The sequence below is a fragment of the Schistocerca gregaria genome, chromosome 6, assembly GCF_023897955.1.
Source record: "Schistocerca gregaria isolate iqSchGreg1 chromosome 6, iqSchGreg1.2, whole genome shotgun sequence".
NCBI lineage: Eukaryota > Metazoa > Arthropoda > Insecta > Orthoptera > Acrididae > Schistocerca > Schistocerca gregaria.
The window spans coordinates 86,149,696-86,167,473 of record NC_064925.1 but is presented as its reverse complement, the minus strand read 5'-3'; the positions used below and the strand labels follow the sequence as shown (position 1 = coordinate 86,167,473).

The window sequence follows — 17,778 nt, the reverse complement described above, 5'->3', positions numbered from 1 at the left end:
GTCTGCACTTTGGCTCACTTTTTCTGTGTCCAGTTGCCTTTCTCCAGACTACACTTAAGTTATGGACACTGGTGTATATTTAGCAGGTGTTACATCTCACCTTTCTGTTTGATCACAATCTCCACAGACAGCGGGTGTCTCAGAAGAAGCCGTTTCTTTCTCTCTTCCATTCTATCTATTTTGGACAATTTCCTGTGGTGTCTATTCTGAAATTCTGTAGTATCCTGTAGAAATAAAGAACAATGTACAGTTCTTTGATACAAAAATATCAATATTTAAATAAATGAAAATGTATAAATGTAGAAACACTATCAACAAAACAAGTTTACATGCCAGAAGCACCTACGAGAATGTGCCCCCTCACCTCTGTGAAAGTCTTGAACTACTTTTCCACATTTAGGCATACCTGGCAATTTTCCTACACAATGTACGAGTCATATGTTTGTGTTTCTCAAATGTTTTTGACCTATATCCCCCATAGACTTAACAGAATGTCTCAGCACACTATTTCTGTTTTTCACAGGCTTTTATGAACTTCACATACTTGAAAGTGCCTTAGTGATCCAAAATTTTTATCTATCATTACTTGAATTCTTTTGTTATTTGATTAAACTGAAATTTTTTACTCATGCATCAGCCTTCCCTTCTTCTCCCAATCAATTGCTCTTTCCTTCCTGAAGAAGGAACATGGCTGCTTCAAGAACTGAAAGTACCACCTCTGAGTGATTTTACCATAAAAACTGGAAGGTGTGTACCATGTCTCTGTGAATTTCACAGCTTTTCACTCATCTTTGCCTCAGAACTTACTTTCAGTGAAAGGTGGATAAGAACTGTGCCAGCGATAAAAGGGCATTTAGGGCAATAGATGCAATCTGTTCTTTGCCTCAACTATTAACTACAATAACTAATGCCATTATACTTTTTGATGAACTTAATCTGGTTACTTAGTTGTCAAGTGAGGTTGAATGGCTGTCAGTGCTGGAGTGAAAGGCCTCGAAATGGAAGACAAATGTGAGCACTGGCCACTCAACTGTTACCTATGACTTAAAAATAGGTACCAGGTGTTATCCACTGCTGAGGATACTTCAGACAGAATGAGACACATCATATCCTGGGACTGGTGTCAGCCGTGCTGAAAGGTTTGGACAATCATAGGGGTGGGTATGATGGTTGTAGGGATCTAAAATACTGGGCACGTAACAGTTATTAATGGTGAGGTCAAGAGAAAAGTACAGTGTGTATTCAGTAAGACTGCCCAGTGGGCATCTAGTGTGAATCCATTTGGTGCAGCTGTCTGCAAATTTAGAATTGCGTAGGAACCAATCACAGCCGTGGGACAGGTATTCTTATCTTGTGAAAAATAGCAAATTTCAGTGTAATTAACAGTGTGTTGGAGCATGTGATGAACTATTTACTTCTTTCTCACAATCAGCATGTTGTGTGTCTCAGTACATACCTGTCGAGTATTTGCACCTCCTTGCACTGTTCAGCCTTACATCCTTCAAGTGTTTGGCTGACAGACAGCTAGCAGTTCTTGAAAAGCTAATTATTTGCAACGGAATTCCCAGAAAATACACTACAAGAAATACACGTGAAAGCCAATGACCTACTTTATAATCCATAATAGCCACATTAATAATCATCAGTTTCATGCTATCAAAATTAAAAACTGAAGTACAGCAATCAATTTGTATCATCCACTGAAACAAATCAATAGATTCTGTGATTTTGACTAACTACTGAATACTATCACTTGATTGGCTATGACCGATAGAAATGTATTACCAACAGCAGCACACAGCAAAAGAGCCACTGACACCGTAAGTGCACTTTAAACCAAGGAGCATACTCCAGTCAGCACTGTCAAACACTTTCTTTAAATCTGCAAATGCTGTAACAGTAGATTTCTTTTTCTCTCTTTTTTACAGCAAATTTCCAGCATTTAACCAGAAGCCAAATTGATCTTCCATGAGATCAACTTCCACTAGTCTTTCCTTTCTTCTGTAATACTTATGGCTGTCAGTACCTGCCTCCTTTGGAATTGATATTATTTCATTTATTTTGAAGCCTGAAGCCTTCATGTATCTCATACACTATGTGATCAAAGGTATCCGAATACCCCCAAAAATATACGTTTTTCATATTATATTGTGCTGCCACCTACTGCCAGGTACTCCATATCAGCGACCTCAATAGTCATTAGACAGCATGAGAGAGCAGAATAGGGCACTCCGTAGAACTCATGGACTTCGAATGTGGTCAGGTGATTGAATGTCACTTCTCACATATGCCTGTATGCAAGGTTTCCACAATCCTAAACATCCCTAGGACCTACAGCACACAGGCATGCAGACCGACCTCGTCTGTTGACTGACAGAGATCGCGGACAGTTGAAGAGGATTGTAATGTGTAATAGGCGGTTTCTATCCCGACCATCACACAGAAATTCCAAACTGCATCAGGATTCACTGCAAGTACTATGACAGTTAAGCGGGATGTGAGAAAAGGTGGATTTCATGGTCAAGCGACTGCTCATACGCCACAAATCACGCCCGTAAATGCCAAACGACACCTCGCTTGGTGGCGATCAGATAGCAGCGTGTTGGTATGGCAAAAGCCTGGTGAACATCATCTGCCAGCATGTGTAATGCAAACAGTAAAATTCAGAGGCTATGGTGTTATGGTATGGTCATGTTTTTCATGGAGGGGGCTTGCACTCCTTGTTGTTCTGCATGCCACTGTCACAGCACAGGCATACATTGATGTTTTAAGCACCTTCTTGTTTTCCACTGCTGAAGAGCAATTCTGGGATGGTGACTGCATCTTTCAACACGATCGAGCACCCGTTCATAATGCACGGCCTGTGGCGGAGCGGTCACATGACAACAACATCCCTGTAATGGACTGGCCTGCACAGAGTCCTGACCTGAATCCGATAGAACACCTTTGGGATGTTTTGGAACGTCGACTTCGTGCCAGGCCTCACCAACCGACATAGGTACCTATCCTCAGTGCAGCACTCCGTGAAAAATGGGCTGCCATTCCCCAAGAAACTTTCCAGCACCTGATTGAATATATGCCTAAGAGAGTGGAAGCTGTCACCAAGGCTAAGGGTGGGCCAATACCATATTGAATTTCAGCATTACCAGTGGGGGCGCCATGAACCTGTAAGTTATTTTCAGCCAGGTGCCCGGATACTTTTGATCACATAGTGTATGTATCTCCTTTTGCTTACTTTATTTCTTGCCTTTTTATATTTTCTATTATCATCAATTAAATTAAGTTTCTTGTGTGTTATCCAACATTTTATCAACCTTGGTTTTTGCTTATTTGATCATCTGTTGCCACAGCTTTTTCAACTCATCTTCTATTGTATTCCTTTCTTAGTTTTAGTCAATTGTTGGCATATAATTCTTTTGACCATCTCATAAGCCAGTGGTTCTATCAATTTATCCAAGTCCCACTCCCTTATTTTCCAGCCCTTCTGCAATTATTTCAGTTTAAGCCGGCAGTTCATAACCAATAATTTAAGGTAAGAGTAAACGTCTGCTCCTGGAAACGTTTTACTGTTTAAACCTAGCTTTCAAAATTTCTTACCACTCTATAACCTTATCTGAACAATTATGGAGTCTATTGATCTCTTCTGCATGTGCATATATATTTCATGATTTTTCAACCAAGTGTCAGCAATGACTAAATTGTGCTCTATGCAGAATTATGTCAAGTGGCTTCCCCTTTATTCCTTTCCCCACTCCATGTTGTCATTTTCTCTCTCTCTCTCTCTCTCTCTCTGGCAAAATGAAAACATTTCAACACAAATGTCCCATCCCAGTTTACAATGAGCTTAGGTCCTGTGTTCAATACACATGAACTATATCATTTTCCAAGATGTTGACAAACTGGCCCACTGCACCACAAATTTCTGATCATTACCATCTACATAGCTGTCTTTTCCACATGCACTTCAACCTTGTGTGCGATCACCCACTTTCATAAAATGTAGTTGTTGGCCGAAATGGTCACCCAAGTACATCATACTCATGTTTTGCATTTAGTTTGCCAAGTGCCTGTACTTATTTGTCACTAGAGGCATTTTGGTACTGAGCATCGATATAGATCAAAATGAGCAGCAGGTGCTGCAAGACCAAGTTTTAAATGTTTGCAATCACAATCATTGGGAAGTATCTTGCATGAAATTCTAAGTTATTCTGGTGTCGATATTGTTTGTATGACGGATGTGTACAGAAGGGAGTAGAATAGTTGACCACTACATTAAATTCATTATGGTTCATGTCACTCAATTGTAATCAAACAATTTCTTTTCTCTTAGAGCAAAAGTTCATATGATGGTTATTTGTTTATATTTTCATTTCTTTTCTAAATTCTTTCAGGGTGTATATGTGGCCAAGGAAAACATCTCCAATTTTCCAGTTACAAATAACTTTTTCCCGCATGAAAGTACACTATACTCCATGTGTTCAGTGACACTATATTTTCCATCTGAGCTGTAAAACTTATTAATCATTTGAATGGAAAGGTTTTATACTCCAGTGTACAACTTCCTATAACTTTAGGAAATGAAACCCTTGCAAAAAGGAATGCGTTTTGGAGGCATGGCAACATGTACACTGTATATCTTCATACTGTGAAAGTACAAATAAAAATTGCACCAAATACAGCACAGTAGCTTCTGAAGCACTGAAATTGGGATTGCTTAGTGCAATGCACTTTTGTCAGCCAATCGTATCTCATGTCATGTGATCTCGCCTGCCATAGGCAGCAGATATTCAGAGCGTAGGACATGTCATGTAGTCAGACAACAGCAACATTTCCTTCTCTTCCTGTACTGTAAGTCTCCCCTGACCTGGGGTTACTGGTGACTTTTCTGAACTGTATACCTTTTCCTAAAACTCTGCAGTCCTTTTCCTTCATCCTTCAACTCTTATGCTGGAAGAAGGTGACACTGGCCTCAAAAGCTTTCATAAGCTAAATCTGTGTGTGTGTGTGTGTGTGTGTGTGTGTGTGTGTGTGTGTGTGTGTGTGTGTGTGTGTTTTCTCCTGCTGCCACTTGGTGAATACATTTTATCAACCAGTTACATTATAACATCACTGTTAAGTAACATGAACCCATAAATAGGAAAAATTAATGGTTTAAATTAATATAATACTACATAACTACAAGAAAAACTAAGCTCTCACGTATACCATTGGTTGTTAAAAATTTTTTGCTGTTTCTTTAAGGGTGTGTTGAGGCAGGACCCTAACAACACAGCTTACATTGTACCAACTGAAAATTTCTGACAAGCATTATTATAAATTTCACTGCTGTGCATCAAACATTTCATAGGTTAGCTGGCTGAATACATTTTCCATCGAAAACTTTGATTTTTCTATGGAAAAACCAATTTTGCATGAAACTGCTCATAAGTTCACCTCACACTTTTTTTAAAAGTATAATTATACTTTCTGCCATTGTTGTTGCATAATTTGCAAAATTTGTAATCTATAAAAGAACTAATATAAATATGATAAACCAACATTGGAGCTTGGTCATTTGTGTGTATGTTACTCTGTAAGATTTATCAAACACAAACTGATTGTTCAGAACAATACTATCATGACTACACTTAGGCAGAAAATGAAGTTACAATGCCACTTCATTGTCCATGCCAATATTTCGTCTGTGAAATGACATCACCAGTGCTCCGTTCCCTTTAGTGATCCATCATACAAAGATGATGTCTGAATGTTGTAACTACAGACTCTATATTTTCAGTGTTAATACTACTGAAACTGCAGTTACGATCCTTTTGCACTCATATTTTTAGCAGCTTTCATGGACTTTGATCGAAACTTCTTTTATGATTCAGTTTCGCTGAACAAATGAGAGGAGTGGAAATGTAGGTGAAACATTATCAAAGAAGTTTATCAGAAGGAATAGTACATATTAATTCAAGAGGAAAAGAAGTGTAGGAAAAGCTGATGGATCCAGGTCTTGGAATAGCTGCAAGGTGCAACTATACAGGTAAAATATCATTAAATCAAAGACAAAAATTGTTTGACACATTTTTTAAATACAGACATTCCTGTCTGTACTTAGAAAGTACAGCTGAACAACCAGATAATGAAAATTCCAAGAAGAAGAATTTGTACTTGCACGTAATAGTATAGGTTTATTCTTAAAAATCAAGTAGTAAAGGTATGCAAAACTATTTTTTGCATACATTTGCTATTTCCGATCAGTGGGTGTAAACCATTTTAGGGAAAACTAGTCCAGAAGGTTTAGTGAGTAAGAGCAAATGTGGCAAGCACACTAATCATCAGCGAACATCACATGACATTATAAAAGGGATCAGAAATCATATAGATTCATTTGATTAAGTAGTATCACTCTACATTAGAAAGGATAATTCATGCAATATCTCGACAGCACCCTCAGTGTTCGAAATGGGTACAGAATGTACATTCGGAAGTGCCAACAGGATGGGAAGGAGTATGCATTGGCTTCGATGTATGAAAAAGTTTTCAATACAGAATACATCTTGAGTTTTTCGAATCTAAAAGGATTACATGCGAGGAGTGAGAGGTCTACAAGAACGTTGAACCAGAAAACAAGACTACTTTGGAGGAAAAAACATAAAGATATCTGAAAAACAAAGACATGGTTCGAGCAGAAAAAGGCTGCAGAAAAAGATGCTGACAAGCTGAAGGTGAATATTGACATTACACTTTTGATTGCTTGTATTGATTTACAATAGGAACTCAACACTCCACAGTGTGAAGTATCCTTGATCTATTACAAAAGAAAGCTGAGCAATACAATCTTACTATATACCACATAGGTAATTAATGTGCTTCATGTGGCACAAGGGAATCAGACACAGAGGAAGCAGAGACATAGCTAGTTGCATGTACAAATTCCTAAAGCAGCAAAGTGAGAATGGCTACAAAAATCTGTCTTTTATAACAACTAAAGTGGTCAGAACTGAAACAGATTTACATTTTCCAAATATCTGTACAGTGTGACGACCCTAAAAACTGATTCGATCACCCAAAAGTTTCTTGAGAAGGGGCATACCCAGAATGAAGGGGACAGCGAGCACAGTGTTATCAAGAGAGCAAAAAAGGGCATGAATATTTGTGTAGCACAGCAATGATACACGCTAGCAGCCACACCCAAGCAAAATGGAAAAAGGTATGACATACATGAGCTGTCACAGAAGGATTTCTTTGATTTCAAAGGGGCTTCATCGAAGGCCCAATGAGGAACAAAAGCTGAAAGTGGAGAAAGGGTAAGATGGTTTGATATCACTGTAATAATTGTGAGGAAAAGAGAACCATGGATGATGTAATTTGCATATGGAAATGACTTAAGACTGCAATATCATTGGTTTAATGCGCAAGTTTCGAGGTCACAGAACAAGTGTAGAACATGTTGTGGAAGACTCGCCATATGCATATCCATCATTACTACCACTTTCAGAGAAAGAGGTTCCTGATTTGATGCTGCTCTGCCAGAAGAATATTATTCCAACAGGTTACCAAGGATTCTACAAGAATCTGAAGCATGGAGAGCCTCATAATATAGAAGAAAAAGAAGAAGAATGAAGTATTACAATTCCCTTGGAATTATTTTGTTGTTATTAAGTTGTGCTGACATATTATCATAGTCACTTGCTAGAAAGGTTTGGAAATAAGAAATGTCATACAGGCGTCATTCCGTCAACAGAATTTATGAAATACAGATATTCACATTTGTAGCTACATGCTGATTTAATACAATTTCAGTGAAGTATGATGGTAAGTTAGTCAGACATCAATAACTTTATGATTATTATATTTCCAAAATAACTTCTGGAACACTTTTTGCTGTAAAGTACTTAATAACAATGGAACAACAGGGCATTCTAAGCAGCAATCACAAGTGTACGTTTCCAGTATGATTTCTGGGAAATACTGGAACTTTCACTTTGCCATATTACAAAGAATAGTTAATGCTAGTTACAACTGTATTGCTCTGAACTGGCAAAATGAGCCAGTAAAATTTTAAATAATGGCATAAATGACTTGTCTTCTGGATCTAAAATCTTTCTACATGGTTTGTCCTCAAAATGTTAAGTTTTGAATGTGAGTCAAATGCTCTGTGAATTAAGGAATTCATTCCACATTCTCACACTTAACATAATCCATCTTTTGTAAAACGAAATTTAGGTTGAAAGTCACAATTCTCAAATCAACCTGTTAGGAATGTAAACAGTTGCTATGAAATGTTCATTGAAGGCAGTCTGTTGTTACGAACTATTGTATAGTCTTTGTCCTAAAGGGTTTCAGACATTTTGCTGTTGGTAGATGGTTGTGTGTCGTCGTGTTTTGTTGTAGTAAATGGCTCATTCTTTCCAACTACAGTTTTATTTGGGTGTTATTCCTGGGCTTTTCCCACATGAAAAAATTCCACGTTTTTCCTGGATTTTCCGATTGTACCAGTGCATATACACCGTGTTTCTTTTTTTTTTCTTTTTATTTCCTGGAACATATTTTTGGAGATTTTTGTATATTTTGTTGTGCATTAAAGCATGACTAATTTTAATATATGTTCAGAATAATTTCTCGTTCACTGACATAAGAAAAATTAAGTGATAGTTGTGAATCTTTCACTGTTGTATCGTGATTCTATCTTTTACTGAACTGATGGAACGCAACCAAAGTTAGGGTCACACTGCTGACACTTTATACCAACATCCCATTCTACGAGAAGACTTGATGGCAATGCTCATTCATTGATAACTGGCAGTGTATAGGTTACCTAAATAAGAGCAAAGAAAATTATAACATGTGACGCTATCAACTGGAGTGTTTTTGGTTTTTAAAGCAGTTAGGTACTCCCTGACATTATCAATTCTAACAAGTCAGTCACTGAATCTTAGCTGCAACTGGCCAGTCTATACGATGCAATATGATAATGCGCAATACCTATAGGAGGGGGCAGGGGGGGAGATGCATTATTGGGGGGAGGGGGAAGGGGGGGGGGGGAAGAAGATGAAGAAGAAGAAGAAAAAATTGACAGTTATTGAATTATATTAACATACTTTTTAAAGAGGTACTGATGCGTAAGTACAGCACAGAGCCTAAAAATACCTTTTTGTATACTCTCAGCAATATCAACAAACTTTCAACTAGCTTATGTGTACTAACAACTTTATGTCTAACACAAAAAGCGAGTTTCTGAACTTGGAAACACTGAATATGACATTCGTGGAGGGGGGAGGGGGGGGGGGGGGCGGTGACACCTACTACTGAAACTTACATTTTTCAGTGAAGTTTAACTGAAAAATTTAAAACTTATAATGAATCTGGTAGAATAATTCATTAAAAGCAATAAATATTTTTCAAAATTTTAAAATAAAATGTAACTGACAAGATTACATTTTTTTCAAAAGATGGGCATAAAGTACCCCCCGGCCCCCTTCCCCCCCATGGCATTGTAAGGGTTAATACAGGAAATTCATTTCCTGAATGAGTCTGTGATCCTACTGAATATTTTGTGAGTAAAACCGTCTAGATTGCTTATTAAATTTTCTTTATTTATAATGGATTTTTGGCTGTAGGCATAGTTTTAATACTGACAACCTCTGACAACCATGCCTCCATCCATGCTTCCCCCCAGTTTTCCTTTCCCTGTTGCTTCATAACCTGGGTTGTGAGTAACTATATCCACTTTCCCTTCTTCCCTTTCTTTCCACTCTCTCCTCCCTGATGAAGGAACATTTATTCCGAAAGCTAGGAGTGTAAATTTTTGGTTGTTTTTTGTGTATCTATCGGCTGTACTGAGCTGAGGTAAGTACTGGCCAGCCCCTCTATCTCTTTGTTAGATTATATCATTTGAAATAATAAGTTTTTGGGGTGGCCAGTGCCCCAGAAATATTTCAAATGTTCCTCAGGCAAATGCTGCAGTTCGTTCTGGGCACCATAAATTATCTTGACAACATTGTAGTAATGGGGCCCACTCACAACAGAAGAACACTTGGGATAATTGCAGCAGTTGTTTCACAGCCTCCAGCCTGCAGGCCTCAAATGCAATCTCTCTCTTTCAACTGTTGGTGGAACACCTGGCGCACACCACCTCTCATTAAAGTTTTAAGCAACACAGAACTGTTGACGCTGTCATCGCACTGCCTCGCCCCACAAATTTAATGGTAAAAATACACTCCTGGAAATGGAAAAAAGAACACATTGACACCGGTGTGTCAGACCCACCATACTTGCGCCGGACACTGCGAGAGGGCTGTACAAGCAATGATCACACGCACGGCACAGCGGACACACCAGGAACCGCGGTGGTGGCCGTCGAATGGCGCTAGCTGCGCAGCATTTGTGCACCGCCGCCATCAGTGTCAGCCAGTTTGCCGTGGTATACGGAGCTCCATCGCAGTCTTTAACACTGGTAGCATGCCGCGACAGCGTGGACGTGAACCGTATGTGCAGTTGACGAACTTTGAGCGAGGGCGTATAGTGGGCATGCGGGAGGCCGGGTGGACGTACCGCCGAATTGCTCAACACGTGGGGCGTGAGGTCTCCACAGTACATCGATGTTGTCACCAGTGGTCGGCGGAAGGTGCACGTGCCCGTCGATCTGGGAACAGACCGCAGCGACGCACGGATGCACGCCAAGACCGTAGGATCCTACGCAGTGCCGTAGGGGACCGCACCGCCGCTTCCCAGCAAATTAGGGACACTGTTGCTCCTGGGGTATCGGCGAGGACCATTCGCAACCGTCTCCATGAAGCTGGGCTACGGTCCCGCACACCGTAGGCCGTCTTCCGCTCACACCCCAACATCGTTCAGCCCGCCTCCAGTGGTGTCGCGACAGGCGTGAATGGAGACGTGTCGTCTTCAGCGATGAGAGTTACTTCTGCCTTGGTGCCAATGATGGTCGTATGCGTGTTTGGCGCCGTGCAGGTGAGCGCCACAATCAGGACTGCATACTACCGAGGCACACAGGGCCAACACCCGGCATCATGGTGTGGGGAGCGATCTCCTACACTGGCCGTACACCTCTGGTGATCGTCGAGGGGACACTGAATAGTGCACGGTACATCCAAACCGTCATCGAACCCATCGTTCTACCATTCCTAGACCGGCAAGGGAACTTGCTGTTCCAACTGGACAATGCACGTCCGCATGTATCCCGTGCCACCCAACGTGCTCTAGAAGGTGTAAGTCAACTACCCTGGCCAGTAAGATCTCCGGATCTGTCCCCCATTGAGCATGTTTGGGACTGGATGAAGCGTCGTCTCACGCGGTCTGCATGTTCAGCACGAACGCTGGTCCAACTGAGGCGCCAGGTGGAAATGGCATGGCAAGCCGTTCCACAGGACTACATCCAGCATCTTTACGATCGTCTCCATGGGAGAATAGCAGCCTGCATTGCTGCGAAAGGTGGATATACACTGTACTAGTGCCGACATTGTGCATGCTCTGTTGCCTGTGTCTATGTGCCTGTGGTTCTGTCAGTGTGATCATGTGATGTATTTGACCCCAGGAATGTGTCAATAAAGTTTCCCCTTCCTGGGACAATGAATTCACGGTGTTCTTATTTCAATTTCCAGGAGTGTACAATATTAGGGAAAATTTATCCCTGGCATGGCATTGATTGCGCATTTGGTCAACAACCTGAGGAAGAAGGGCATGCCTTTCATATTGTTGGAGTTGTGTGAACAGGTGTTCAAGACATTGAGGCAGACCCTGCTACTGGTACATTGTTTCACATATTTCAACTGAGCAACCAGCTAGTGGTGGCGGCAGACGCCCCTGAATGGGGGCATGGAGGCCGTCCTAGCTCATACAGATGCGGATCGCTATGAACATCTATTGCGTTTGCACCGAAGGCACTCAATGCCGCACATAAGAAGTATTTGAAATCGCCTCTTTACTGAAGGAATTCCATGTTTTCCCATACAGGACACACTTTTCCCTCATTATGGATTGTATGCTGTTGATCTCCCTTTTCAGTCCTGCTGCAAAGCTACATGAGGGGATGGTCCACCTTTCTCAGCGTGTACAATCACAAATCTCACTTCTGCAATACCACTCAACATGCCAACATGGATACCCAGTCCTGTCTCAAAATGGGCCCTGACCTGGAATTCGACCAAGACATGATCTTGTGCTTCCAGTAAGACAAAGAGGCTTAACAGCTAGTATACGCTTTTCCCATCACAGGGGCCCATAGGGCAAGGGCAATGGCCATGGCGAAAGACACCACCTTGCAACAGGTATGGTGGTACGTGCAACAGTACCAGCCAGACTGATTTCCTAGTCGAGAATCCAAACCATTGCAGTATTATTTCCACCTCCGCCACCAGCTAATCCTGGTGGATGGAGTTATCCTGCAAATCATGGATCAGTTGCTTCACCAGGTAGTCATGCCGCAAGTTCTGTGCCCATTAATCTTTTGGCTCTTGGACCAAGGCCACAGTGGTGTCTCATGAACTAAACTACTCACCCGGCACCATATGTACTGATCAGGCATAGACCAGCAGGCTGAACATCTTGTGGGCAATTGTCATCAGCATTGGAGTAGACCCATGTCGATTTCACGAGCCTCTTCCTGGATACTACCTGGCTCTGCCTAACTGCCCTTGATGTGTACTCCAAATTTCTGTATGTGGTCAACTGTTGATCAATGAGTACAGAGGCTATGATTGCAGTGCTCAGCAGAATTTTCACTACTGAAGCACTTCCTCTCGCACTGGTGTCAGACAATGGATAACAATTTCACTTCTAGGTTTCAGTGATTTCCGCCGCAGAATAGGCATTCAACACCTCCTGTTTCCACCTTTCCACTCCCAATCAAATGTTGAAGCCAAAAGACTCTTGCAAACTTTTAAAACACAGATGAAGAAATATTTGGTGACTTTCCTACGGATGAGGTGCTAACACTTTTTTCGAGTTCCTACAGGTTGACACAGCAGAAGAGTCTAATGGAGCACCTCCGTGGTTGTGAGCCCCACACACTCCTCTACCTCATGCCACCAATGCCAGTGGACGCCATCCACAGCACTGTCTCCACACTTGTGGCCAGGGTACCCACACCTTTGGATGCCAGAACAAATGGATTCCGGAGGTCATCCGGCAGCAGCAGGGATGTTGCAGGGGACTGGATGGTGACACGTGATCAAAACCAACTCCGCCTATGGTGGGAAACCTGGCTACTCCTGCTTCCAGCCCTTCTGGCACACACACACATTGTGGCAACACCACCTGCAGTTTCTCTTAGCCTGAACCTCAGCTATATCCCGTCCTGCTCCTGAGCTGTTAATGCCCTGTGGTTCTCAGCCCCATTCACCAATACTGGCCATAACCTCATCCCTCTCTGTTTATAGGCCATCCAAGAAGGACCACATGCTGGAAGCAGATCAGGTTTCTGTACCAGCCCCAACCGCACCACTGCAGCTCCTTTCTGTGCCAGGACCTGACATAGATAAGTTGTGGCCTCTGCTACGAGCATTGAAGCCATCGAGTAGGGATCTTCTGGGCATATGCTCCCATCCACACCAAATGGAAGCTGGTAAAATTGGAGGGGCTGTCCATTGTTCCTGAAGACATTGGCCTGGTTTGGAGCACAGCCAGTGTGCCTGGTTGGGCAGGGGCCAACTCATGAAGTTGCTGCTCACTGCATCCCCATGGAAGAAGGGATGTGTTAATTCACAGGACTATCATCTAGATGTCGGACACCAACCAACGTCTCCTACATTGTCCATCATCGCAGATTGGCACATATGACACCACAGTCATGACAGCTGCACAGGTGCCTGCCAGTGACACACCATCTGCATATGCGATCGCTGAATGGCAATTGCTCTCAATCTGCTCTTGTTCCTTGTGCTATTCACTACACTAGCTAGAACTGTACTGTACCTGTTTTGCCACATTGCTACACTGTACATTGTAACCATTGTGAACTATTGTCCTTTGAGAATGTTAAATATACCTGTTCCGTATGTGTCGTCTCATATTTTTTTTTTATGTTAGGAGTTACAACAAGAATCTTCTTTAATACATTCTATGCTCTTTGATATCTGATGATAGCAGTAGTTGAAACATCATAATAAATAAAGATTTTTAGGAAGTGATCTAGATGGTTTTATTCACAAAACATCAATGAATTAAATAGCAGAGGTTGATAGCAACATATTTTTCTGTGAGAATATGAACATTAGGATCCTTAATAATTTTTTTTGCATGTCAAAATGTTTCCATTATTGTTTACAATGCACTTGCACCTGGTTGTGTAGGGAGAAATACAAGTTATTATTCCACTGCAATTATGAGGAGAGTTATTACATTTTACAGTATATGATAATGGTTTTGATGAGAAACTGTGTATTATCTCCTTCAATGAAGTGCCTTTTTAAATTACACATTCATATGTGACAATGTGGCTAACTATTTAAAATTTTAAATGATAAATTCACACTGTAAAAGTGTTTTTGTTTTGTTCAAAATAACAGTTCATTCTTAAATTAAAGTGAAGTTTGATTCTCTTTATATTTTTCGCCACAACTTTGCATATTTCTGATATTCTTTTTTCATTGGCTGTTTCTGTTTTTTTTTTTTTTCAGAATTATATTTCAGCCTGCCTTTATTATATTGTGCCTGGTAGTATATCCAAGTCTTGTTTACTGCTAGAGTATTTGGATCCCCACGAGGATGGATTAAAATAAGACACCAAGGCCCTTCAGAGGTGTGCTGCTACATTTGCTACTGGTAGGTTCAATCAACACGTAAGTACTGCAGGTATGCCAGATGAACTCAGATGGGGATCCGTGGTGGGTAGATGATGTTATTTTTGTGAAACACTACAGAGAAAATATGGAAGCAGATTTTGAAAGGCTGGCTGCAGAACAATTCTCCTGCAACTAAAGTACATTTATGTAAGGACCGAGAAGATAAGGCAGGAGAAATTAGGACTCTTAGAAAGGCTTGTAGACAGTCATTTTTTCCTCACTCCATTTGCTAGTGGCACATGAAAAGAAGTGACTAGTAGAGGTACAAGGTACCCTCCAGCATGCATTATATGATGGCTTGTGTACTATGTAGGTAGGTGTAGATGATTAGGAGAGATTGACATGTTATTTCATGGATCATTGTATTCAGGTTTGAATGCTGTCCCTGTTCAAAATTTGAAGTTTAAAAAATAGCTAGGTGCATGCTTGCTACCCCATTCATGCCCCCACACAAGTACATTTTTAAAAATAAAACAGATGTAGATGTCTAAGAAATTAAATTGTCTTGATTAAATAGTGTTTTCCAGTATTTCCTTCCCACAGGTTTAGGGTTATCCTAACATCAAAATACAGTTATTCCACTATGTATCACTAGTTTTAAAAGCACGTCTTTAGTACAATCTACTATATAGCACATATGGTGCTGACAAAGTACCACAGAAATAAAGACAGTTAGATGAACAGACATTGCCATAGCAGAATCACGGTTCTAGTAATGACATTTACAAATGCTTCAGAATTGTCTCAATTCAAGGAAAAATGAAAGGAAACAACCATTAAGTTGACAATGTACTGCATGCTGATGTTGATGACAATGACTATTATTATTATTATTATTATTATTTCAACTGGCTCAACCGTCTGTTAAAAGTCTCTCAAATGGATGCCACTTTGGTGATTCCATGTCCATAACCTACTCCAGTGATCTACTGGCGAAAGGCGACCTATAGTTTAATGTGGAGTCCGAACCAGGTGATGTTTCTGGTGAATCTACACTATAGTAAAGGCTTCCTGAATACAGTAAATGATTCTTTTTTCTATGCTGATTTTGGAGGGAGTGATGCAGGGAGCTGGTGAAGCAACACCATGCTATGCAGGGAGCTGGTGAAGCAACACCATGCTATGCATGTACTGTCAAAGAGAACAGGATTGGAAAGAGAATGAGCCTGCATCCCTCATCAAATGAAAGCTCTGCATTCTGTCCCAGGTGGGCCAATAAGCACTAACCAACCACTATGTCATCTGTCACTGGCGTCATTTAGATGTGGTATGGGGGGACTTGGGGTTGGCACACCACTCTCTCAGTCGTCGTTGGCTTTCTTGACCCTGAAGCTGTCATTTCTTAATCACATAGTTCCTCAATTGTCATGTGAGGCTGACTGCACCCTCTTCCAGTCCTCCCGCGAGGGAAAAATTCCTGTTAGTACTAGAAATCAAAACCAGATCCTCTACATTGCAGCCATACATACTGACCACTGATCTATGAAGGCAGACTCACTCAATGAAGTTACTGTAATTATCCTCTCTGCTTCACACACCTCTGGATTTAGATGTGACACACAGAAATAGCACTCGTTTGACAGACCTGAAAACAAGTACTAACCAGTGGCTTCTGGAACACTATTGAATAAAATATTACTGAAGTGTTAAGATTGGCAGAGAACAAATACAAAACATAAGTGCTATTATATGGTACAATTTCAACTGACTGAAATGAATCAGTGTGAACTGTAGAAAATGACTGAATTTAATTGCCTGTGTCTCAAGATCTCTCTTTTATGCAAAAACTTCTACAAATCCAACACATATGCCTTTAAAACACACACACACACACACACACACACACACACACACACACACACACACACACAAGGGTCAATAATTTAAAGAAAACAAACATCCTGAACATGTACTAGTGTTAGGAAACAGTAACAATTACTAGCACAGAAAGAAAGTGAAGACTATGAACATTCCTCGTTTATGTAGCAAAAAATTCCTGTTTACTTTGTGTTCCATAGTTTCGTGCTTCACAATAGCAGCGATGAATTGGACAGCAGCACGCACTGTACACGGAATGGTCCACTCACTTTTAACATCTTACTTTGGGTGTACTTGACAAGAATGGCCCTCCTGCAAGATGGGTCAGTACTGTACTTCTACAACCTACCTCCTGATCTGAGTCTGACTCTTCCAGTGTTTCAGATTCTGCCAACGACTGCTTCAGTGACTTCGCCTCTTCCTCATCTCCATTGACTGCTACTGTCATTAATGGATCTGGAAAAAAAGATTGGTATACTATGTAAATTCAACAGTTTGCCATGATAAGCTCAGTACCTGGTATCTACTATAGAAAGACCTGAATTTTGGTCAAATATGCTAATGGGAATACCCTACACAGGGAATGGAAAGTAAAAAAGATAAATCCTTGCATAAGATGTGAAAAAAACAATAATTCCAAGAAGCATTAGTTAAGAGAGATCTACTTCACCACTTATCCAAGGGAGCATGAACATTGGGCAACACAACATTTGAAACTTTTAAACTCACAAATTCTTTAAAAATTAGCACTTCTACATGTTCACATGGGACTAATGGAAAAGTCTGTGAAAGAAAAAATCAAATACGGAGAAGTACGTCTGAAAGGAGATGTGTTAGTTGTTTCCGACATTCAAAAAATGGTGTTCTAATCCAGCTTTGAACAAAAAATGAGTGGTAATGAGTGACAGGCTTAGGTAACATTCAAGGAGGTGGATGTTACATTCCCAGACAAGAGAAAGAACCCACTTTATATTTCTGTTGTAGCCAATATGCTGGAAATTGTTCACGAAATTAACCTGTTTAATGAATCTTAAGACTTACTTTTCTTAACACTCATCTTGATTAATTTCCCTGAAAATTTGGAAGATGTTGGTGAGGAAAAGGTGACTGCAAATTTTGAAGACGTTGGTGGGTACTGTTTGTCACTTCACCAAGATGCACAATGCACAATTCA

At 40.7% G+C, this 17,778-nt stretch overlaps 1 protein-coding gene across 2 annotated transcripts in view; it reads right to left on the bottom strand.

Annotated features, from left to right (window-relative positions):
- LOC126278356 (THO complex subunit 5 homolog) overlaps positions 1–17,778 on the bottom strand; it is a 155,945-nt gene that overhangs the window by 98,883 nt on the left and 39,284 nt on the right. For both annotated transcript variants that reach the window (XM_049978411.1, XM_049978412.1), the window contains exons 6-7: positions 16,954–17,060; positions 101–224 (exon numbers count right to left, since the gene is read on the bottom strand). In XM_049978411.1, the coding sequence (XP_049834368.1) occupies positions 101–224; positions 16,954–17,060 (231 nt within the window). The remainder of the gene's footprint in view (positions 1–100; positions 225–16,953; positions 17,061–17,778) is intronic.